Below are 25,000 nucleotides of genomic sequence, written 5' to 3' on the forward strand. Positions count from 1 at the left end.
AAGTGCCGTAATGTTTAAATTTACAGTTTATTACTGTGTAAATTACAAGCAGTACTTTGTGTAATTAGCAGCTCACTGGCAGGGAGCTGTGAATGAAACTCATTATTTACGATGACAATTTAGAAAACCAGAAGCGAGATGGGGGAGGGAAGAAGGGGGCAGAGCGGTGACCTCTGCTAGAAATGATAAATATCGCTGTGAGGTGATGAAGATGAATTAAACAAGTAAATATTATCCTACTCATTTGACATCATTAAAGGCACATCCAATAGGCTCTCATTCCCTTCCAGGCAAACTAAAGGGAAACCTTCAAGACAAAGTGACTTGCCTCCATGGACGTGGATGGCTCTCATTTTATAAGAGCTGAAAGAAAGTAACATAGGTGGCAGGGGGAACATTATCTGTCAAGCCTAAACAATAAAAGTAAAATCCTCTCCTTCCTCCACCCCATGTGCTGCTATTCTGCTAGCTATCCCTGTTAACAGTAAGCTCCCGGAGCAGCAAAAGCAGCGCTTTGTCTGTAAAATGAGTAATTCGAAAGGTATCAGTCTTCCAATAATCAAATGTCTTCTAATTCAAGATTTGAACTTGAGGCCGGGCACGGTGGCTCATGCCTGTAATCCCAGCACTTTGGGAGGCCGAGGCAGGTGGATCACCTGAGGTCAGGGGATCGAGACCAGCCTGGCCAACATGGTAAAATGTTGTCTCTACTAAAATTACAAAAAAATTAGCCAGGCAAGGTGGTGGGTGCCTGTAATCCCAGCTACTGGGGAGGCTGAGGCAGGAGAATCGCTTGAACCTGGGAGGTGGGAAGTTACAGTGAGCCGAGATAACACCACTGCATTCCAGCCTAGGTCACAGAGCGAGATTTCATCTCAAGAAAAGAAAAAAGATTTGAACTCAAATTGAAAGATAAAAAGAAATAAGTATCCTGGGCTCGTCTGGAAATAAACAGCCTCATTTTTTTTGCATGCCTAAAACTTCAGAAAACTGTTCCCTAGTCAGGCTATAAAACAGTATCCCCTTAAGGGAAGCCAGACTGTGGCACACATTGTGCCACCTAACAGGCATTCTAAATGCTTACCAAGTTACAACTTGTAACTTACCAAGTTTGTTCTTACCAAGAACAAACAAATTAATGCTTCAATGCCGCTCCTTTCCTTATTCTTTGCCCACTACCATCTTCTCTGAATGAGGATGAGCCCCTGTCTTAATTTATTTCTCAATCTCAAAGTAGAGTAAAAAATAAAATTCAATAAAAATGTAAAAAGACAAAAGTAGACCTGGGTTCAAATCTCTATTCCACCATTCCTATCTGGGTAACATCAGACATTCCTTAACTTCTTCGAACCTAAGTTTTCCTCATCTGCTGAAGGGGCTTGCCCTTTTTCTACAAGGTTGCTGGAAGGATTAAATGCGTTGAGTCCCTGGCATCATCCCTGGCAAAGGCAGAACTGAATAAACAGCAGATAGTTCTCCCTCATGGCTGAGGGGCTCTTGAAACTCAGTAACATTTTTTTTTTTCTTTTTTATGAATTCTAGGATGAAAGACCAAAGTTAGGAAAGAACAAAGATGCATTCATGAATTCAAGAGGAGTCATAAAGAAGCCAAGAATATTTTAACTTACACAATAATAACATAACATTAATCAAAAGTTACAGAAGGCACAGCTCAGGCTTGTAGGTTTATAAGCAACAGACACTGTAATGACAGTGTTTGCTTTGTCAGAACTTCTGTATGAATTACGTTTCATCTTTTATTTGTATATCCATTCACATTCTACATAATGTTCACTCTTGTAAACTCCCAACACATTCCAGTTGGCTCCATTAACTTCAGGGAGTTCTGTAGCACCTCTGATTGTTAACAGGGTACACAACTCCCATAGGGAATATTATCTCCCCACTGAGCCCAGCAAACTGTGAGAGGTATCACCTTCCCAACCAGCCTTCTTCGCCCCTTTCTGAGGCACCGAGCTGCAGCTCCAGGCAGACGATTCAAGCGAGCATGATACCCTAAAAAAAGAAGGAAGGCCTCAAATACCGAATGCAGAAAATCCAAATGCAATCCTATGTTTCTAGAACAGTGAAGGCTTTACCCCCAGGATCTTACTAGATTGACCTTTAAACTCGTATCACAGAGTTATCTGCCGAGGATTTATTATTCCCAGGTCTTTGTCACTAGCAGTATGATCACAGGCATGCCATTTACCTTTGACCTAGGCATCCTCCATCTATAAAAGAGGGATAATCACTCAGTCCTACCTTACTGGGCTGTTTTGAAGACCCAATGAAATAGCAAATAGAAGGGACTTTATAAACTGAAAACACCACACAAACATAAGGTACTATTAACAATTTTTAACTTAAAATTAAATGTTAGTTTCTATGTCAAAAACATTCTAATTCATGACATAATGGGGAAAATAGCACGCATCAGATAACCCAATTTTTCTCACTGCTGCATGTGTTCTACACAAGGAAAGAACAACTAGAGGAAACCCACACCAAAATGTTATTAATGAGATTGTCTCTGGATATGAGATTATAGGCCATTTTAAGTTTCTTACTATTCTTGCTTATCTGTATATATTTTAAATGGTCCATTAGAAACTTTTAGAAATGTTCATCAAAATGTTCAATAAAGCAATGTGTGCCTCAGCCAGTCCTTACCAAGAACCAACCGCTGGTTCACCATGACAAAAAAAATTCACCATGACAAAATCCTACATAATACGAGTTTACATCTCATAGTGTGATTCTGATCACCAACCGATGTTCAACAAATTCTTGACAACTGATTAACTGGTTGATTATGGGTTACTGGGAACCCTAGAATCATAAATTTATAGCGCTAAAATAAATGGTTTTGTCCAATGTCACATATCTTAAGTGATGACCCTGTCATCCTAAGAAAATGAAGCGACTATCACAGAGCTTGGTAGACAGTACCAGAGTATTAACACCACATTTCCATCTCTCTGTCCTAGGTTCTTTCCACCCACTTTGCTACATCATAATTGAAGAAAAAGCAAAGGGAAAAGGAAACATATTTGTGTTAAAGTCCCCAATAATAGGGTCATTAAAATAGAACTACTTAAATTATTTTAAAAGCATCCATTTTTAAAACACCATTATATGTGAATACTCTTACTGAAAATAAGAATGTGTAGATGAATGTTCTTATTGAAATCTGTTCTCTTCCAAAACCCGATACTCAATAACCTATCAGTTTCACATCAGGATAAGCAGCTGTCACTATATCTGGCACAAACGGCAATGGCAAGCTGAAGGAATACCCTGCTAATATATATGTCCCAAGAGTTTCCATGGATTAGTTTAGGAAGGAATGGAGAGAACCTTAAGCTTTGAGACTTACTTTGAATCCTCTAGAAAATCCCTGAGCTAGCTCCAAAATTCAGATAGTTAATGTGTGACTGAAGACATGAGTATGCTTGCTAGGAGATGATTGCTCTGCCCAAGGAGAACCATAAAAGCATTAAGTTCTTGGTCTCCTCAGAACTCACCTCTTTGAGCTGGCCGAGAAGGTAAAAGGAATGTGGAATCTGAAAATTTATCCAATCCAGAATCCATTCTTTCTACTTCAGAACAATGATCAGGAGCCCACTTGGGCAGAAGATTAGCAACAGTGAATCCTGGGACACATTCTCCTTCATAGAACCAATCACTCTGCTCATCGTCACCTAAAGTAAAGAGATCATATCGTAAGCTAGAATTTTAAACTAGGTCTGAGAAAAACAAATGAGAGGGATGATTTCTTAGTGCTATAGTTTTGATCATCCTTTTTTTTTCCTTTTTGAGACAGAGTCTTGCTCTGTCACCCAGGCTGGAATGCAGTGGCATAATCACATGTTCAGGCAATCCTACCACCTCAGCCTCCCAAGTGGCTGGAACCACAGGCTCATGCCACTATGCCTGGTTATTATTATTATTATTATTATTTTTAAGATGAATTCTTGCTCTGTTGCCTAGGCTGGAGTGCAGTGGCATGATCTCAGCTCACTGCTCCCCTCAGCTCTGCCTCCCCTCCCGAGTTCAAGCAATTCTCCCTGACTCAGCCTCCTGAGTAGCTGGCATTACAGGCGCCGCCACCACGCCCGGCTAATTTTTTTATTTTTTAGTAGAGATGGGGTTTTTGCCATGTTGGCCAGGCTGGTCTTGGACTCCTGACCTCAACTGATCCGCCTGCCTCAGCCTCCCAAAGTGCTGGGATTACAGGCATGAGCCACCGCACCCAGCCTTTTTTTTTTTTTTTTTTTTTTTAATTCTTTGTAGAAACTGGGTCTCCTTATGTTGCCCAGGCTGGTCTTGAACTCCTGGGCTCAAGCAATCCTCCCACCTCAGCCTCCCAAAGTGCTGGAATTACAGGCTGATTATACTTTTAAATAAATCAAGGCACACAAAAAAGAAATTGTTCTGGTTCTTCTCGATTCATATTGCAATGAAAACTGAAACGTCAACCTGATTTCACATAAATGTCATACTGTGTTAAACTGGACTGCTTTAACAGTTAAAAATAAATAAATAAAGCTACCACTTACTAGGCCCTTACAACCTACCAGGATCCATGCTAAAAATCTGTAAATATGCCATCTCTTTCAAGCCCTACACTAACTCCAACTTACAAACAAGGCAACTAATGCCTAGAGAAGTCAAGGTCAATTTAGTAAACAACGAAGCCAGGATCTGAACCCAAAGCCTGACTAACTCAAAAGCCTGAGATCTTCATTACAAAAACAAACTGCCTCTCCTATACCATTCTCAGTGGTATAAACTTGGGAGTTCAAAGCCCATAAATGTTTCTCAATTCAAAGCTAGCTATTCCTGAGGGATTTCTTGCTATATTTGCCTCTCTCATAAAAGGTGAATAAAGAATATACGTCTATACTTCATTTTATCCTTGGTATCTCATTAATGGGACAGAAATCATCTTGACACTAGCAATCCAAGCTACTGGGGAAAAAAAAAAAAAACCACAGCAACAAATAACATAATTCCCTAAGACTTTTCAATAAGTTATACCATTTTCCCAAGACCATATTGTTAATTAACAGCAAAGTCACAACCAGATCCATATATCCAGACTGTTGGTACAAACTTCTCTCTACTGGCTGCAATGATAGTATCTCAGTTTCCACTAGAGTTTATTCCTGCCAACAAAGAATAGATAATTTTATGTCTGCCACACCATACTCCTTTCAAAATAGCAAAGTTGAAGGAAACTATTACAAGAATATCTAAAAGAGTTCACAATGTAGTCATTCTCTAATGTACACTGGATTCCAGAGAAGTTGCTCAGAACATGTCAATCCCATGAAGTATGACATTCATGGGTCATTAACACCCAGGATAGTAACTCTTAAATCACGGTGGAGATCTCCAAAATGGGCAATGAAAACTGCATTCTGGTAAAAAGCAGCAGATATTACAACTAAGAAAGTTACTCAAAGTGTTCCCTTATGAAAACACACCACAAACAGCTGTCTCTCTGATACAGTAGTTCTCAACTTTGAGCATGCATCAGAAGCACCAGAAGGGCTTGTTAAAACATGGACCGCTGAGACCTAACTCCAGAGTTTCTGATTATAGCCTAGGCAAGACCAAAATTGTGTATTTCTAACAAGTTCCTTCATGATGCTAAGCTGGCCTGGGGACCACGTTTTGAGAATCACTACTCTAAAAGCATCTCACGAAATCAGATACATAGATGAACTGAAGACAGGCATTAGTGCATAATAATTAGTTTCTCTGTACTTCAATATATTAATTCTTTTCTTATTCATAAGCATTCCTCAGGACATTTATTGAAATAGTATATTTAATTAGGCCATGTTTTCTGATGACAAATGGCAAACTATAATGGATTTTTTTTTGGTTCTCAAGCATTCATTCAAGATTTTTAATAACACAAAAAGGGACTCTCTGAACTAGAAGGAACATTGTGAGATCATGTAGACCAGTAGTCTTCAATCAGGGTTCACTAAGATGCCTGACAGAGGAGCTCCTTAAAAGAGTACTGCCAGGGAATAAGCAAGAAGCTGGATGGATCAGGTTCCTGACCTCTGGCTCCTCTAGAATTTTGCTTTAAACCAAATAGGCTTAGTTGTTTTACAGTCTGAGAATCTATGTATGATTTTGTTTGGGGGAAAAAAAGGAGAGTTTTCCCTTTAATTGGATTATCAATAATTATTTATTAAGCATTTACTATATGCCAGGAACATGCTAGGTACTGCAGTTGCACATAGTAACTCCTGCCTTGAAAAGCTTCAAGGGAAAAGACGTGTACCTACAAACAATAACATTATCTAGTGAGTACTAAAAGAAACAGTAAGTATAATACAAGGAGCCACAGAGAACAAAGGAGAAAGGGCTATTGGCCAGAACCCCCTCAGCAAACACATGGCACATTTAAATGGGGTCATTGCAGAGATGTAATGAAGTGACTATTCACAAAGGTGTAGACAGTACTAACAAGAAACCCCACAAGGGATGGTGAAGCACATCAGGTAGAGCCAGCACAGCAGGAGGCCCTTACCATTCCTAGACCTGGAGTGGCAAGGGAAAGAATGGTTATCAGAGTCCAAAGAACTGCAGTTATAAAAGAAGGCTGCCAAACAAGAGTGGTGGCCCTCAGCAGAGGAACATAACCACTGCCAACCAGCAATCCAACAGAAAGGGTATCAGGGAAAGCAATAATCTAATGTGGTAGACTGCATTAGCGTTTCCAAGTCCTCTCTATAATAGAATCATTCATCCATGCCTTTTGCTCTTTGTCATTGGATTCCACAGTACCTTCCCTTTTAGGAAGAGCACACTTCCTCATCCTACTGACACTGGGCTTGGTCATATGACTTGCTTTACATAGTAGAAAATTAACAGACATGATTCAAGCAAAGGTTTTAAATACGTACAAGTGGTCTAGCCTGGTCACCTGGCATTTACATCCTCTGCCACAGGAAGTCCATGCTGCCTATCACCATTGCTCCTCCACCCTAGGTCCCAAAATACAATACACTGAGAAGATGTAAACCTAACTCGAAGCCTGGAGACCAGTGGAGCCCAGACGAGATCAGTGGAACCATAGGCAACCCACAACCCCAAAGCAAAAAATGAGTGTGGTAAACTGTGATAAGCCACTAAAATTTGGGGGCTGTTAAGCAGCATTACCACAATAAATACTTGACTAATATATCCAATATCATTCACCTCCCTCCCTTCGGTCTTCTGTTGATGCCTCCTATAGGCCAACTCCAACAAGAAATTGAAACCAAGAAGACCACCTGATATAGTTCATAAATATGCTCTTGCAGGGGCAAAAGGAAAACTGTGTCTTGGTAGATGACCACTCATTCAAGGAAGATGAGGATGAGATTTCAGGCAGAAAGACCAGCATAAACAAAGGCACAGAGGCAAGAAATTCCATAGCTTTACACTGAGAACGCTAAGCATCAATGTCACCAGAATGTGTGAAGCTGAAGCAGAGAAAGAGAGGAAAGTTGGGTCTACAGAATATTCTATAATCTCTCATGATAAACTAAGGAATCCTTATCAGTGAAAAGGCTTTCCAAAGGCCCAAAAACTTAATCTGCTGTAACAGGTCCACACTTTCTTCCATCTCTATAATTATGCATCATAACCTTTAAGAGGTGCATTTTGATATTCCTAGAACTGTAGAAAAGCAAAGAAAAAGAGCAAATAGTGGTAACTCTGAATAGTATATATAACTCATTCATGGAAAGACATCAGACTTCCCTGGTATGAGATAATAAAATCAAAAGAGCCTACCTGTACACACATACACATAATCTCTAATGACACCTAATTCCCTCAGAATCTAAAAGACAGAAATGTACTCACAACAACCTCCATTACAGTAGGAAGCTCAACAACTCCAGGAGGATAAACTGCCTTATGCCTACAACTTTGAGGCATGAACAAGATGCTGTCCCCACAGTCCTTCTCCAAAAATCAGGACTTGGATGCTAAGTCTCACAGCCCCAGTATCCCTTCAGTTACTGGGGAAGCTACCTGGATCAACCTAGACATGTAGCCACTACGTCAGTCCTTTAATTGCTTAACCCATGGAGAAAAATTATTGGACTTTGGAGCTAGAAGGGACTTTAGAAATCCCTAAGTCCCCTATTTAGATTAAGAAAACCACAGTCCAAAAAGGCTATATAAAATTTTTATTGGCATGTGGCCCCACACAAGTCTAGAGGACAAACATTTTCTAAAATACCCTGATATACAGGCAAAGTTTTAAATTAGTGTTTAGGTAGTAAAAATAAAGAACTGGTAATTAACATACACCAGCCTTATTCACAGGACTCTATACTCCAGGAGTTTTACTTTGAGGAAGATGATGTTTTATACAATATATTCACCTAGAACACTATAATCATTATAAATAAGGCTATAAAAGTGACAAGATTTTCTCTATATGAAAATAATGTCTTAACACCTAAAAAAAGACAGTAACACATGAAGCTATTTCTTGATTCTAATAAAAAGAAACTTCCCAATGTCCCAGGCTCGACACATTGACCACCTAGACCAACGATTCCCAATGTCTGATCTACCGGCATAAGAATCAGTTCAGGTACTTGTGAAAAATGCAGATTCCAGGGGCCAACTCTAGACCTATTTATTTCTAGGAGCTCAGGACTGTGCGGTTTTAACAGTTCCCTAGGTGGCTCTCATATGCCTTAAAGTTTAAGAACCACTGCCATAGACAGTCACCATGTTCTCCATGAGTCACTCCTATGATTATTCAAACATTTCCATAAACACGGAACCAATGTCCCAAAGCTGGGATCAACATTACCTTGTCGCCCTTCATCATTGGTAAAGAGCCCAGTGTCACTGCTGCTACACACACTGCTGGTTTCACTGTAAAAAGAGTAAAACACAAGAGAACTCATCAGCTCCAGTCAATAAGCACCGTACGCTTATTATGGTTTTCAAGCTTCCCTGATTTCACTCCAACCTATTAGCCAATCAGATACGTAAATTTCATTGGGAAGGTACAAAATTTTATTTTCCTCCCCAAACAAAAGAAATATAAGAGGAGAGTTCTAAAATTTTCACTTATATTTTAAAGTACTAAAAAAAAATCTAAAGGCACTTTGTTAGTTAAGGACTAGAAAGCTATTAAAGCTCAAAGACATAATCTCAACCTAGTTTGATATATTCAACAACACAAATTTACAAATTTACCAAACAATTTTATTCTTAAATATTGCCAACTATCAGTCTCCAATGAAGCTATGTAATTTTAAGACGTCTAGCATCTTTAAAGTTTTCCCCCATTTACAAAGAAGTAAACAAAAATCCATGAACAAGAAAAAAAAATGGCAAAACTTGTTTTCTGAATTTACTGTCCTCCTTCATATTGAGCAGATACACAAAACTCATTCTGAAAAAAGGAACTAAAGTTAAAAACAAAAATATAAAAACAAACTTCATTTGAACTCACTGAAATATAGCTTTTGTCCCATGAAATTCTGCCCAATCTGTTTCATTTTCTGAGCTATTGCTCACAGTTGATTCTGTTTCTTCTGATGGTGCGCTTCTAAATTTGATTTTTCTGGTTCAAGAAAAACTTCTCAATCCTCTACAGTATTAGCTATTTCCTTGATTGGGAGTATTTCCTTCCAAGTTAGTCAAAAAATTTTCTTCACCTACTCTAGAAGATGCAAGAAACCAAAGCGAGGAAGAAGCATTTTCACCATGCTATAGAAAACATAGGCTTGGCAAAATCCCAATCTATATTCCTGGATCAAAAATCTGAAAACATTTTGTATTTTGCAACATTTCCAAACACCCTTCCAACACTAAATCTTTAAAATGCCAATTAAATTAAGGAGCAATGCTTTCCTTACTCAAGCTTGTCCCTGAATATCAGACGCAAAAGATCTGTCACAAAAATAGTCAACAAACAAACCCTATCTTTTTTTTTAAAGTTCTGGGATACATGTGCAGAATGTGCAGGTTTGTTACATAGGTATACGTGTGCCATGGTGGAACAAACCCTATTTCTTCTTTTTTTTTTTTTTTGGGAGATGAAGTTTCGCGCTTGTTGCCCAGGCTGGAGTGCAGTGGTATGATCTCGGCTCACTGCAACCTCCACCACGCAGGTTCAAGCAATTCTCCCGCCTCAGCCTCCCGAGTAGCTGGGATTACAGGAGCACACAACCACACCCAGCTAATTTTTGTGTTTTTAGTAGAAACGGGGTTTCACCATGTTGGTCAGGCTGGTCTCGAACTCCTGACCTCGTGATCCGCCCGCCACGGCCTCTCAAAGTGCTGAGCCACTGTACCCAGCCCAAACTCTATTTCTTTATAGATTCTTTCATTTCATTTTCTTATGTACTTAATATAAGCTGGGCCTCCAACTATATTACCCAATTATTATAACATTGCTAGAAAAGCAACTGAACCACATCCAAGTGAAATAACAGTTAGTGTAAAGAAAGTCATCTTAACATGCAGCTCCAAAGGTTTTTGCTCTCAACGTTTTACTAGGAAATTTTTCATCACTTAGATTCTGCAAGTAACATTTTGCTTTCCTTGTTTTTTCACACATCTCTCTATCTAACCTTCCCACCAGAGAGTCTTTGAAAACAGAGGCACCCTAGGTAAGCCAGATGATTGGGCATGGCATCTACTTTCTGACAAGTATATTATCATAGGAATCGAGCCTAATAAAACACTATGGAGCCCTCTTGTCCACTGTTAACACTGTAAACTTGGTACTGACTTGAAAATGCTTTCATCTTAACTGCTTTTCTTTTCAAGTTCTGAAGATGAACTGTTTGCCTTTCAAGGTGCAATTAAAGGGTATGGTTTTCAAACTAGCAAAAATTCTTAGTTTTAAAACTGTAGATCAATAGCTTTTTATTCTATATTTTTTATATTTTTACATTCTATCTATAGATCAGTGTTTTGGTTGTATTATGTTCTATAATTTGAAACTCATACTTATTGGTAAAAGCAGAGTCAATAAAGTAAAAACCCAATCTCAGTACCAGAAACATCAAAAACTATGGTTCTCAACTAGAGACAATTTTGCAGCCCCTCTCCCAATTTGGCAATATCCAAAAACATTTTTGATACTCATGACTTGAAGCAGAGAAGGAGGAGTTGGTGAACTACTGACATTTAGTGGGCGGAGGCCAGGGATGCTGCTCAACATCCTGCAATGCACAGCACAGCCCCACAACAGAGAATTATCTGGCCCAAAATGCCAGTAGTGCCTAAGTTGCGAACCCTGATCCACGGTGATGAACAAAGCAGAGGGCTGGAAGAGGTAGGCCGTCCCGTTTAGGGAAACTACTTGAGAAGAGAGGAGCCTGCGCACGTTAGCTGGATGCAGCAGTCAACATCCCATAGAAGCAACAATACCACTTCCTTGCCATGGCTGGGCCAGGGCCTCAAATGATCTGAAGCCTCCAGATCCAGAAACAATCAGAAGGCAGCCGGACCTTCAGACAAACTGGTAGAACTGAAATTACTCACGAGTCATACAGTTCACCCTTCCTTGCCTAACCGGGGCAGAAAGAAGATCCTGTAACCATAGAAGAGAATGATCCATGGATCCAGGGAAAAAAAAATATCTTGCTCATCTCAATGTCCCCAATGCCTAGCATAGCGCCTGGCACATATCAGACATTCAGTAAATGTTACGTAAATGGAATGAACTTGTTCTAGACACCTCTGTTGCCTGCCCTTATACAGCCTTGTGGCATGTCACTTCAACTCTTTAGTCCTATTTCCCTACATGTAAAATGTGGATGGATTATTAAGGATGTAACAGTATGAGGTATGTGACCCTGCTTTGTGAACTCTAAAGCAATACACAAATGCAAAGGATGAAAGATTAGAAAGCTACTTCTAGGGCACCAAGTCTGTGTCTAAGTATTATTTTAGAGGTTAATAGTAGTAATTTCCTCACTGACAATCTTCTCATTAGAACAGTACTCTAAATTTTATCAGATGCAAACCTATTTTCATTTTAAATGGAAAAACAAATATGGCCTATGAAATCTATTATTTTTCCTGCACTGGGTTTCATCCAAAAGAGAGGAGGCACTACTCTCAGCCAAGATCTACAAGTGCCTCAGGAAGGGGTTTGGTACTTGAACTGAGTTTATTCAGAAAATTATTAATATAGAAGGCTACTATTAATGATACCAAAAATATCATTCACTGAGTTCGACTGCAGGCCAGGTAATATACTAAGCACTTTATACTAATTATTATTCTTCTACCCCCAAACTCTACAAGGTAAATACATCAACCTCATGTTACATATGGAAAGGGGCTTAGAGAAAGTATACAAGTTATCCAAGATCGCACAGCAAGTAAGCATCAGAGCCAGGGCAGTGTATGTCTAAAGCCCATGTGTTCACTGAATGGCCACTACAACACAGAAAGCACAGATACTCATCTCATTTACTAAAGTCAATCAAATGTTTCCCTATTCAGAAGATACCTCTGAATTCCAGGACTTTTCATTCTCCTGAAGATGCAAACAGATTAACTGAGCTAAGGAAGAAGTATTCGTTTGCTTTTAGCTACTTAAAACTTTCAGGCACAGCTGCAGTTTCAGCTGTGCCTTGACTACTATCCCTTATCAGCAAATAATACATCATATATGCTGAACCCTAAGAAAACTAATTATAAACTCACTTTGGAAAGAAGCTTTCCTTCTTAATGCTGTATCTTGAATTCAAGTAACACTCATTTTCGGCATGCTGACATAAAATACACCAAAACATATTCTCAGGGACCCATACCTCACTTGCCTTTATGGTTCCTGAATGCTCTTCCTTTGAAATCAAAGTAAAAACATTCTCTTAATGAGTTCAGGGGAAATAGCAGAGTCTCAGAATACTATTCCTGACTTTAGCATCACACAAGGCTAGGAAAAAAATGTTTCAGGCCAGTAGTCATCTGTGGTAACCAGACTCCCAAGATGACTCCCAATTACCCAACCTCCTATTAATGCACACCCCGGTGTAGTACTTCTCACACTGCACCAGGTCTGGTCTGTATAACTGATCACACACAGCAGAAGCAACAGGTTGCCACTTCTGAGATTAGGTTACACAAGACCGTGGCTTTCACTGCGGGCTCTCTTTCTGACTCTCCTCATCCCTCTCAGATCACTTACTCAAGGGGAAGCCAACTATCATGGCCTGAGGACGCTGATGGGCATGCGGAGGGGCCCATGTGAAAAGGGACTGAGACTCTAAGTCCAACAGCTTTATGAGGAAATGAGCTCTGCCAACAGCCATGTGAGTGAGCTTGGAAGCAAATCCTTCGGCCCTAGGAGAGCCTTGACAGAACTGAGGTCCCTGCCGACAGTTAGACTATAACCTCGTAAGAAGACTCAACTAGAACCATCCAGCTAAGTCACTCTCAGATTCCAAGTGATAAAATGTTCATTGTTTAGCGCTAGTAATTTTTTTTGTTTGTTTATTTTTTTTGAGATGGAGTCTCCCTCTGTCGCCCAGGGTGGAGTGCAGTGGCGCGATCTTGGCTTACTGCAACCTCCACCTCCCAGGTTCAGGCAATTCTCCTGTCTCAGTCTCCCGAGTAGCTAAGATTACAGGACTATGCTACCACGCCTGGCTAATTTTCATATTTTTAGTAGAAACAAGGTTTCACCATAGTGGTCAGGCTGGTCTCAAACTCCTGATCTTAGGTGATTCACCCGCCTAAGCCTCCCAAAGTGCTGGGATAACAAGCATGAGCCACTGCGCCCAGCCTAGAGCTAATAAGTTGTGGGCAAATTTTTCTGCAGCAACAGATAATACAGAATCTTTGAAACTAATTCCCTTCTTCCTAAACAGTAGCTTCTAGTTTCAACAAAACAAACCCCCGCTCTGAATTCCCACTATTGCCAGGGGGAGCAGGGGGCAGAAAAAAGCAAGGCACATCCTCTGATCTGAGAGCTTGCTAATTCTTTCATACTCCTAACCACAGAAGACTATAAAGTGAGAACTGAAAGAGTAACTTATACCTGTTCCTATTATAATAAGGAGCTACAGAATTAGTTTATCACCTGTAATCAAAAGTTGGTATTAATAAGTTACCATCTGGGTTTGTTTCTCCCCATTTAAGAGCTTATTAACCAAGTAGCTTAATAAGAGGTGTTTTTTGCATCTAATTAATAGACATCTTAAAATACAGTTTATGGCTTACATCATTTCTAAAAAACTTTTCTTAGTAAATAATAATGCGCTTAACAAAAATAAAAGTTGTTTCAGAATTTAGAAAAACGTGGGAAAAAGTCACTCTTAGATCTACTGCCCAAAGGTATTTTTGCTCTATTATTTTCCAGGGTAGAGGTGGCACATTGTAACCCTTTGTAATCAGACTTCTGAATCTAGTAGTACACAAGACTGAGGGAGAGGTTATTCAGAGAAATATCACACATCAGTTCCGAAATTATTCCTATAAGTAATGAGAATATATAATAGAAGAATTTGTTTTTCAGTTTCATTCAGACGGTGACATGAAAGGCAGCAACCTCCCCAGGTTGACAGGTTCGATACTGCGACCAGTACAATCAGGTACACTTTCCAGAGATACAATTTTCCTCAGGACTCTGCTATTGAGCTGGGGGCTGTGCCTCAAGACATCCCTTTTCTTAGAGCTAACAGTTATTCACCTTCAGGTAGATGAAACGTCTTCTCAGAGTAAATTTTTAAAGAGCATGGATTCTGGGGCCTGCATATCTAAGAATGTCTTTCTGCTGCCTTTCCATATAAAATATACCTTTACTGTATATAAAATGCAAGGTGAAGTGAGTCACTTTTTCCCTCTCAAAACTCTATGGGCAAATGTAGCCCTTAACACTTACTATTGTAGGGATGAATGTCAGTTTTATTTTCATGTCCCACCCCCAACTTTTTTTTTAAGAGACAGTATCCCTCTCTGCCAACCAAGCTCTGGAGTGCAGTGTTGTAATCATAGCTCAGTGCAGTCTTGAACTCCTGGGCTCAAGGGATCCTCCTGCCTCAGCATCCCAAAGTGTTAGGAATACAGGTCTGAGCCACTGCACCAAGGCTTCAATCCCTTTTAAGAGTTTTCTTTCCTTAGTCCTGAGCATATGTGAAAAAAAGAAAAACTAAAATAAAATACTTTTTAAAAAGATCCATTTCAGTAGAGGTATCTTCTCATTAATTTTCTCTTCTAAACTTTAGACTTCATTTTTCTTTTCTTTTTTTTTTTTTTTTTTTTGAGACGGAGTCTTGCTCTGTCGCCCAGGCTGGAGTGCAGTGGTCGGATCTCAGCTCACTGCAAGCTCCGCCTCCCGGGTTTATGCCATTCTCCTGCCTCAGCCTCCCGAGTAGCTGGGACTACCGGCGCCCACCACCTCGCCCGGCTAGTTTTTTGTATTTTTTAGTGGAGACAGGGTTTCACCATGTTAGCCCATGTTGGGATGGTCTCGATCTCCTGACCTCGTGATCCACCCGTCTCGGCCTCCCAAAGTGCTGGGATTACAGGCTTGAGCCACCGCGCCCAGCCTAGACTTCATTTTTCAACTCAAGAACACTTTTTTCTCTTCAGTTGTATCTTCTTCTTCTCCAGCACTTTAGTTTCTTCCTTGGGAATATTTACACACTCACAGATTTGGCCTCTTCAGAGCTACTAAGTTCTACGGCGATTTTTTTCTGTAGCAATAGAGAATACAGATGGCCTATTGCCAAGGTTTCCTCAAACTACAAGGCTGATAGAACTGCACTCGACAATGAAATGGAGGCCCACATGAGAAGTGCTGGGCCTGCCCTGAAGGTAGATAGCAAGCCTCTGCATCCTTTCTCTACAGTCACCTTGAGGTTCAGAAATGCAAGGCCAGTTTCAGTCAGAAAATCAGGCAGCTACAGTTTGAGGCAGGGTGTGGTTCCATCCTTCTCCTCCCATTGAGTATCTTTCAGTTTCTGGTTTTTTTTTTTTTTTTTGAGATGGAGTCTCACTCTGTCACCCAGGCTCCAGGGCAGTGGCGTGATCTTGGCTCATTGCAAGCTCCACCTCCCAGGTTCACACCATTCTCCTGCCTGGGCCTCTCGAGCAGCTGGGATTACAGGTGCCCACCACCACACCCGGCTAACTTTTTTGTATTTTTAGTAGAGTCGGAGTTTCACCATGTTAGCCAGGATGGTCTTGATCTTCTGACCTTGTGATCCACCCGCCTCGGCTTCCCAGAGTGCTGGGATTACAGGCGTGAGCCATCATACCTGGCCTGAGTATCTTTCAGTTTCTATTTGGTGGCTCTAACTCCCAGAATACACTTAGATAGGGAAGCTTAGTGTTTTCTGTGCGTATCTGTGTTTGAGGGTAAGAAGCAATTATAGGGTATTGAGTCCTAGAAAGCACAGTCTTCAAGAATAAAGATTCCAGTTGACATGGGTAGAGAAGTGCATTCTGGAGATAGTACATTCTGGGGACTGTTGTGTTTTCTACACCTTCATTTATGGCACACTCCTGGAATGGGGTCGGAATCAGGCAGTGAGGGTTGGATGATCCTATCTCAGCCCAGCATAGCTGTATGAGATAAAAGCTTCCCAGTAGCACTGGGAGCACTGGGCTAGGGGCTCTGCATATTCTCTTGGCCAGTTGTAGATCTGAGAATGGCATGTTAACTATGTCCATGGGAGTAGAGAATGGGACCAATGGTAATCTATGCACCCTTGCTGGCAAATACCAAGAGGCCTTCGAACAAATTCTGCAAAATAAGAGAAAAGGGAATATCATTCTAAAAGTTCAGAGAAAGAACGAATCTTTGAAGATGACTGCCAGTGGAAACCACAAGAATTCAAGTGGGCAGTTGAGGCTACTTACCAGTTAAGATGTTACAATGTTGGGAGGTAGACTATGACTGAAAAGAATCACGGCATCTCAGTGTTACAAGGGATTTCAGAAGTCTTCCGTTCAACCCTCTCAACTCCACAGCAACTAAGTAAGCAGTCAGAAAGCCCATGTTTGAATCCCCCCGACTTATCTAGAAGTCATTACGCATTACATGGTGAAACAATTTGCTTCATTTTTACAGAGTCCTAATTTTTAGAATGCTATTTTTTATCCGCAGCAACATTTAACACTCTGTACTTTCTATTCCTGAGTTCTGTCCTGTGGAGCCACATGGAATAATCCCAATATTTCTTTTAAGAGGTAGACTCTTTCAAGAGATGGATGTTTCTTTCAAGACATAGACCTTCAAGTACAATAGTATCATATCTACCTCCCAAGGTGTGTTTTTCAGTTGTCTCTAAGGATACTAGCAGAACTGTGAATATATCCATATAAGCACACTATGCTAGATTCGAGAATCTCACATGCAATACTACCAACTGCAACAATAGTAAATACACTCTTGGTCAGCATCCCTACTTACAGAATAGAAATCAGAACACCCCCACCTACCATACATATTCTTTTACACAGCTCCAGGAACCCCTGATTAATGACCTCCACTTGCAAAGGAGGCTACTTACCTTAACCATGAAATAATGAATGCTATTGATCCAACAAGCTACTGCTATAGAGTGTTATTGATCACCCAATCTTTGGTTAAAACGGTTCTCATTTAGCAATTTCACTGTCACAAACACCTGGAGCAAAGCACACTCATAATTAAAGAGTTTGGGGGAGTTAAAGTGAGAGGTGATGGACAGAGATCTCAGCTTTCTCCCATTTATTCTTGCTTCTGAGCTATTGTTTGTGTCAGAAGGGATATTGATTTTCTATAAAAATAAGAAAACAAGAGGCACCAAGGGGCCGCAGAAGGTCAGCCTGGGCTGGAGAAGGAGGGGGTAGGTTTAGCACTCTATCTCTGTCACTTGCCTTCCAAGAGAGGAGAATCTTTTCTTTCCTGTGAGATCAGCCTCTAATACATCACCTTAGGAAGGCTCCTGAATGTGACTTCTGGCCATCACCCAACCAATTCACTTATGAAAAAAAAAGAAGCTATACTATATTCAAGGGGAACAAACAAATGATGTGTTAGTAAAGAATAGAGCAAAATTAGGCTACAGTCACCTAATAGCTAAGAGCTATTAATAGCTGCTATATAGACAATTTAAATAAAGATCAGTAGAAAATAATTTTACAGTAATTGTTCTACTTTAGAATACTCATAAATACACATACACAGAAAAATATTAAAATAAGTTTGATCTCTATGCAAGCAGGAAAAAACTATTATACCATAACCATTTTTAGTTCCTCAAAACTTGTGAGGGATTGGCTGGTGTAATATTAAAGGAAGACCAGAAACAGAAAAGCAAACAAATATTGATGAAGTCTATAACTACTCCATGTTTAGTTCACAAACAGTGAGTTTAAGGAAATTAGAAATAGGCTGATTGAGACATACATTTTCAAATCCAAAACACCTAAAACATGCTTTAAAAAAAAACCCAAAAACTCTACCATTGACCAGGCTAAGCTAAGCTTAACAATCAACTTCATCTTAATAATCTTACAACGTGGATCATTACTCTGACAACCCTCAATATCACTGCTAAAAAGTAAAATTCTACATTTTGATCTGTATGTGAACAGTGGCACATCCAAGTAGATTTATGAAAGGGTAACCAAGAAGATTCTTGAAAGTATTTCTTTTAAAAATGCAGGGGAAACAAAAAAGTAGAAAATTATTGACAGAATTAACAAACTGACCAAGACAGTATAATATCCAAATCATAAGCTATTATCTACTTACACTCTAATGCTAGCCCTTTTTAAAGGTGTGCCTAACAATTAAGGGAGATTTTAGTTCCACTCTCCTCTTGAAGAGAGGCTGAACACCACATGCGGTCAAAGAGTAAGAATCACCCCCTCTCCCACAGAATGGATTTAGGGGAAAAAAAATACAAAGCACTTATGTTTGTAACTACAGATGAATCGAGACAAGTCAAGGGGAATTTAGAACTCCTAAATAACTAGAAGATTTTAAAGAACTTTCCTCATGCCATGTGTGCCACCACTCCGCCCATTATTCCTTCACAGCTACAAGCCCTTTAGCATCTACATATTGAAAGAACTCTCAAGTGAGGGGCCAGGGTAATAGCCCAAATGGGTGAATGAGGTCTCCTCAATTTGAAAAGAGGAAGAATTTCACAAGAATTCCCATCCACTTAGTTTTATCCAGACTCTCAGGTAACGAGAATTTATATTATTACATCCTGACTAGAATGTGCAATAGATGTGTCTGGAGTAAGAAGGAACAGAAAAGAGTGAAGCATCTCATGCTAGATTATAGGCTCTGCATCTGGAGCCACACTTGAGCTGTTATCTCAGAGCAGACAGAGTTAACAGTCTCTCTTTCACATACAGTTATGTTGTAGTTTAATAAGAAATTATGGGGAAGAAACATACACAAAGCTACTATCCCAAAAGGCTACTGTTAAAATCACCATTCTCAATACTAAGAAGAATTCTATTTGGTATATATGCTCAATATTAAAACAAACTTGAATATCTCAGTAGAGGGTTTCAATAGTGTGAAAGGCTACAAGTTGACTAAGCATTTCTTGTTTGATTAAAAATAGTCTGATGAGGAAAATAAATACCTTTATAATCCAAATATATACATATAAATTCTGTAAATAGACCTTAGAAGGAAGGAGGCATTAGAGGAAAATTAGGAAAGTCAAAATATGAGCCTATCTCAATATAGTCTGCAGACTGGCAAATATAAAGTTAATAAGAAAAAGTTTAAAAGCTGGATTAAAAACCATCCATGAAAGGTACAGGTAAACAGACCTAAGCAGCTTTTCCTGTTACTGACACAGCCTCACCTCAGAGTTTCTAAGATTAATGTCTTTGTTTTTAAGATAAACTTCAGAAAGGTCATCTGTTCTACAGCTGGGAAAGTTAAATTGAGACAGAACAACTCAAAGGGCAGCAGAACGTGGTGGTTACGAATGAGCTTTGGAATCAGGCTTGATTCCCCGTTTTGGCACTGGGTGACCTTAGGCAAATTATCTAAGCTCTTATAACCTCAGCTTCCCTTCTATAAATACAAATAGTGGTATCCACCATATAGTGGAATTGTAAACATTAAATAAGAGTATATGTTAAGTCCATAGTACAGTGCCTGGCCCATAGTTAAGTGCTTAATAAATGTCAACTAATATTAACAATAATAGAATACACTGGTTCTCAACAGGGAGTACTCGATCCACCTAGGGATCACCCCTGGAGGCTTTTGGGTTGATACAATGAAAAGGGGGTGTGAACAATGCAGAGATGCTAAATATTCTGCAATGCACCATAAAGAACTGTCCCATCCAAAACACCAATGGCATCCTCGCTATTAAGTAAAAGATAATCACAGATTAAGATTAATAACATTAAAGTATCAAGCTGGGGGGTATCAATGTTCCTAGGACTATCTGAGATGTAAAAGCTAAAAAATGTCACCAAAACTACACTTACATTTCTAAACACGTACCCATTAGAGACAAATTTTTCTGGCTTGATCACATCTGATGTAAGACTAATGGGACTCGGTACTGTTATTTTCAAAGCCCACCATGTGTTCAGACAATTTGAATGTCAGCCATAAAAAAATAAATTCAATATAGTCAAACCACGAGTAGCAGAAAACAAAATTATAGCCAAAAAGTATCTAAAGCCATGATTCTTAATGAGGACAGGCAACTTAACGGAACATTTATAAACTCCATATGCCTGGTGCTAACATTTTCTCTTTCTCACACACACATGCACACACACGCACACACACACACACACACACACCAGCCTCTGCTGAGACCTGAGTTCTAAAAAACAATATTTATGTACAAACTACATGGCATAATAAGCAACAAATTGTTTTTTAAAATTATTAGCTGTGCATTTGAGGTACGCGTTTTAAACAGTTTTTACAAACAACTGTGTTTCTACAGCCTTCCTGACAGAGGGAAATAGACACTTGAATGGTACCTTAAAAAGCTAAACTACTGACTGATTCAAGGAAGTCTTCAAAGTCAATACCACAGTGGCTGGTTTGAAAGAAGGTGAACCCACTAAGACTGCGGATGTGTACTTTGGGAAACATTAACCAGGAAAATCTTTGACTTAGTAAGGGAGATCTCACCATTCTGACATGTTCTCATCAGAGCCCTGTTTTTGTTCATCTGTTTCACACTCCATCCTTTCTTTCCTTCCTGCTTTGCTTAGGAAAGTCCTGTTTTCTGCTGATTCACACAATCCGTGGCCTGATGAGGTCCAGGGAGTATTCTCCTTCCAGCGGGACAGACGCTGCTTCTTAGCAGATTTGAACCTGCAGCCTCTCTCATAGCTCCAATCTGACACCTTCAGTTTCTGCTGAAGGCTAGCAGCCACCTCTGATGTCACTCGCTTCACCTTCCGCCTGCGCCTGAGTGGTCGACAAGGTGCATTTTCAGTAAAGGAGTCAGATTCATGCCAAGAATGCTGCTTACTCTTAACAATGGCATTGAGAGCTGGGTGTCGTTTGGCCACCATTGTGTCATCAGAGTCACTAAAATTGGTCACGGGAGCCACTTCTCGACAGTCCTTAGTGGCCTCATCCAGACTTGACTCAGAGGCCTCGCTGTAGCAGCAGGTATGCTCTGCCAGGTGAGTGAAGTCAGAACGACGCTTCCGACCTCGGCGTTTCCGAAGCTGCCTCCTCTGCTGCCGGGGGCTCAGGGCCATCTCCTCCCACAGCTCACCAAGCTTATTCTGCTCAGATGTCTGCTCCAAGGCTGAGGCTAAGTCGTGTACCAGCTCATCCATGAGGCCACATCTGCCAAAAGGAAGTTTGGCGGGGGGTGGAGGGGAGAAAGAAAAGAAAAAGAAAAAGAAAGCCTGAAAAGGATCTGTTGTTTCGGAATAATTTGATGAAACAGATCATGGTAGTCCACAGTACTGCCTGTCTAAATGAAATAAGTCACCTTTCATCTGGCTACACTTAGATTCTGTTCCTACCACTTCCTAAAGCCACTAAAAATAGATGTTTTGTCCCTTGTTAAACGCCTGAAGTCAACATATTCTTAAGCACAAAAACCTACTCACCAGATGACAACTGGGACAGGACCCAAAACAAATTCGGGGGACTAGATCCTTCTCACTTTTCCCCAGTTAAACTTGTCACTGAATTACCTAATGATGAGATCCAAAAAGATTAGAGACTGTCTCACTAGACAGGAGTAGAAAAACATACAACTTCAAAATCACACTAGAGTTGCAGAAACACAGAGCAGGACACGGTCTCATCGAGGTATTGAGAATGAATGAAAAACTGTTCTTTGGCCTGGGGTCACTGCTGACAATGACCATGGCAGAAAGAAACAGAAAGACAACTTAGTGATACCCTTTAAGGAAGAATGCAGTTTTCATGATCCAAGAAATTGTAGTGGCCCAGGTTTGAAGTCAGAATGGAGAAGAGACTAGGTTTGCACCCATTCTGGTACCAACTACCACCTGGAAGCTACCAGGTATAGAACCTTATACAGTAGGTCATATATTTTTGAATAATTAACAATTTTAAGCCCCTCTCCTACTCTTCAGAAAATAAATGTCCGAATGTCCGTCCTAGTTATGTGCTTCAGTGCCACACAATCACACAAAAATAGGATACAACAGCAGCTGAAATGACAGGGATAGGGTGAAGTTTCTAAGATTTCTGGCTGAACTGCTTTCCAAAATTTCTTATTTTTCTGTTTATCCTCAAACCAAACATCACACTTCAGGAGTCACTTCAGAGGCAAACATTTCAACAAATGAGAGTAGTAGGAACAATCTTCAAAATTCCCTCTTAAGGGGAAATGTTTAATTTGTATAGCAGCTAATTAAATACACATTAAACTTTTAGCACTTTTCCCTTGCCTCTATGCCCAAAGTATTTCAATATCATGTTAAAATTCTATGTGGTGCCGCTCTCTCACCATATTCCCATTCATTCAGTTTTCACTTTGCAAAGGGCTTTCTAAAACCTGTTTTCACGCTGTGCCTATGCCAATGAATTTAAAGACAGGAAAACAGTCCTGGGGCTTATCTGCCACACCTGTAGGAGCAATGGTGACACCTACTTCCAAAACTACCATACAAACGAAGCTTCTCAAAGTGTCCAAAGGCACATACATTTAAACAAGACCAAGTTCTTTTAAGCATTAAGAAGTGATTTATTAACAGCTGTGAAAAGAAGGGGAAAAAATGGAAAAAAAAAAAAGTGGATTAAAATGCCATGATTGAGGTTTGGGAGACAACTGTCCCTAAGACCAAAATAAAGAAACAAGTGGGAACAGCATGCCTAAATCTACTTCCCTAATAAAGAATTACTGCTTTAAAAACTCAGGCAACTAAAATACAAAAAAATAATAATAATAACAAATAAAAACCTCAGGCAGAATAGCACAAACTTGAACACGGAACGAAGTCACCAAACAACTGGTAGTCGAATGCTTGTGCAGAATCCTTTCCTGCCTCAAAGCCTGTAATTCGAACAGTGGGTGACAGAAGAACCCTAGGGCTCCCCCCATCTCCAGTCGCGGGTGCACACTCTCGAGAGGACCCGGCGTCCAGGCACGCACCCGGGTAGAGATGAGGCTGAGTCACGCACAGGAAGAAACGGGTAGGGCAGCTGGTGGACAGCAAGTAAGAAGAGAAACAGGAGCAGGGTGGAAGTGAGGGGCGGAGTAGGAGGTGGGAGAGGCAGGAGGCAACTTCTCATTTGGGCTCACCAGGGGCGGGGGTCGGCTCTTCTAGGGCAGAAACTGAAAAAATGCAAGTCGTGGCGACTGAGCTCCCTCCGGGATCGGGGGTCGCAACACGGCCACATATGTGAGAAAAACTGTGTTTCGAAGGACTCTCCACCTCGCCCCGGCCCGTCCCTGAGGGCTGGGGCGACCATGGCTCGGGACACCAAGCCCTCACGCTGCCGCCAGCCCCAGAGAGGCAGAAAGAAGAAAGAGGAAGAGGGGGCTGTGGCCCCGAAGACGGCCCGACCCACATCCCCAGGGATGGGGACAAGGGCCCTGAAAAGCAAGGCCCCACCACCCTCACCCTCCGGCCAGCTGCCGCAGCCCCAAGACGCCCTTAGCCGCTCAGCCTCGGCTTGGCGCTCCGATCTCCTCTGGTACTAGCCCCCAGGACCCCAACACTAAAACCACTCCTCCCCCTCACCAGCTGCCGCAGCCACCTCCAACGGCCGCCGCTTTTTGGGCCGACTCTCACCGCCAGGGCTTCCCTCTCTGACCTCATTTCCGGTCTGGGCCGGAGGGGTGGGGCGGCGGCGAGTGGGAGGGGCTGGCTGCAAGATTGGGCCCCTGACCCATTGCTTCCGCCCGTGGCCACACCCACTTCCGCCCCGTGGTGGGCGGAGCCACAGGAAGCCAGAAGATGGGGCAGGGGACAAGGAGGGGTGCTGAGTAAGGTCTGGCCGGGAAAGGGCGTTTCACGGGTTGAGGTGCCCATGTGGGGAAAGACCCCTGCATGCTGGCCTCATCTTCCTTAGGGGCGTCCAGAAATTGGGCGCTAGGCAGGGGTGTCAGCTTCCCCCTTGCTTTCTGACCTTTTTAATGGGCCTATGAAGTTGAAGAGAAAAGGATCTTAATGACGTCTACCCTGTGAGCTGGTACAAACATTGGGAGGGGTGGTTCCTCACTGAGTTACTCAGAACATTACAAATTGCCTTGAGCAATAAAACAAGTGATATTGGATTATAACTCAAAGCATAAAAGAAATATTCATGAGCCCATACCGATATAAATAAGTGATTGAATAAATTAACGAATGAGGAAGAAGAGATAAATCCCCCACAGAAGAATCTCAAATAACTTATGTAGACAGCCATCCTGGAGCATAACTTCCACCTCCTTAAATGTGGGCTGTGCATAGTGACTTCCTTCCCAAAAGTACAACATCTGTAAAGGGGAAAATGAGTGATTTTACAGTGGGGAAACCTGGCAAACAGTAATTCAGCCAGATGATCAAGACT

At 41.0% G+C, this 25,000-nt stretch overlaps 1 protein-coding gene across 5 annotated transcripts in view; it reads right to left on the bottom strand.

Annotated features, from left to right (window-relative positions):
- Positions 1 to 24,267, bottom strand: part of GPATCH2L (G-patch domain containing 2 like) — a 73,547-nt gene extending 49,280 nt beyond the window's left edge. For all 5 annotated transcript variants that reach the window (XR_007727550.1, XM_050798817.1, XM_050798818.1 and 2 more), the window contains exons 1-5: positions 24,187 to 24,267; positions 21,137 to 21,808; positions 8,846 to 8,910; positions 3,528 to 3,704; positions 1,937 to 2,016 (exon numbers count right to left, since the gene is read on the bottom strand). Coding sequence is in view for 4 of the 5 variants with exons in the window: in XM_050798817.1 (XP_050654774.1) it covers positions 1,937 to 2,016; positions 3,528 to 3,704; positions 8,846 to 8,910; positions 21,137 to 21,798 (984 nt within the window). In the remaining variant the exon portion in view is untranslated. The remainder of the gene's footprint in view (positions 1 to 1,936; positions 2,017 to 3,527; positions 3,705 to 8,845; positions 8,911 to 21,136; positions 21,809 to 24,186) is intronic.
- Positions 24,268 to 25,000: the final 733 nt, after the last annotated feature.

This window comes from Macaca thibetana, chromosome 7 (genome assembly GCF_024542745.1).
Source record: "Macaca thibetana thibetana isolate TM-01 chromosome 7, ASM2454274v1, whole genome shotgun sequence".
NCBI classification, from domain to species: domain Eukaryota; kingdom Metazoa; phylum Chordata; class Mammalia; order Primates; family Cercopithecidae; genus Macaca; species Macaca thibetana.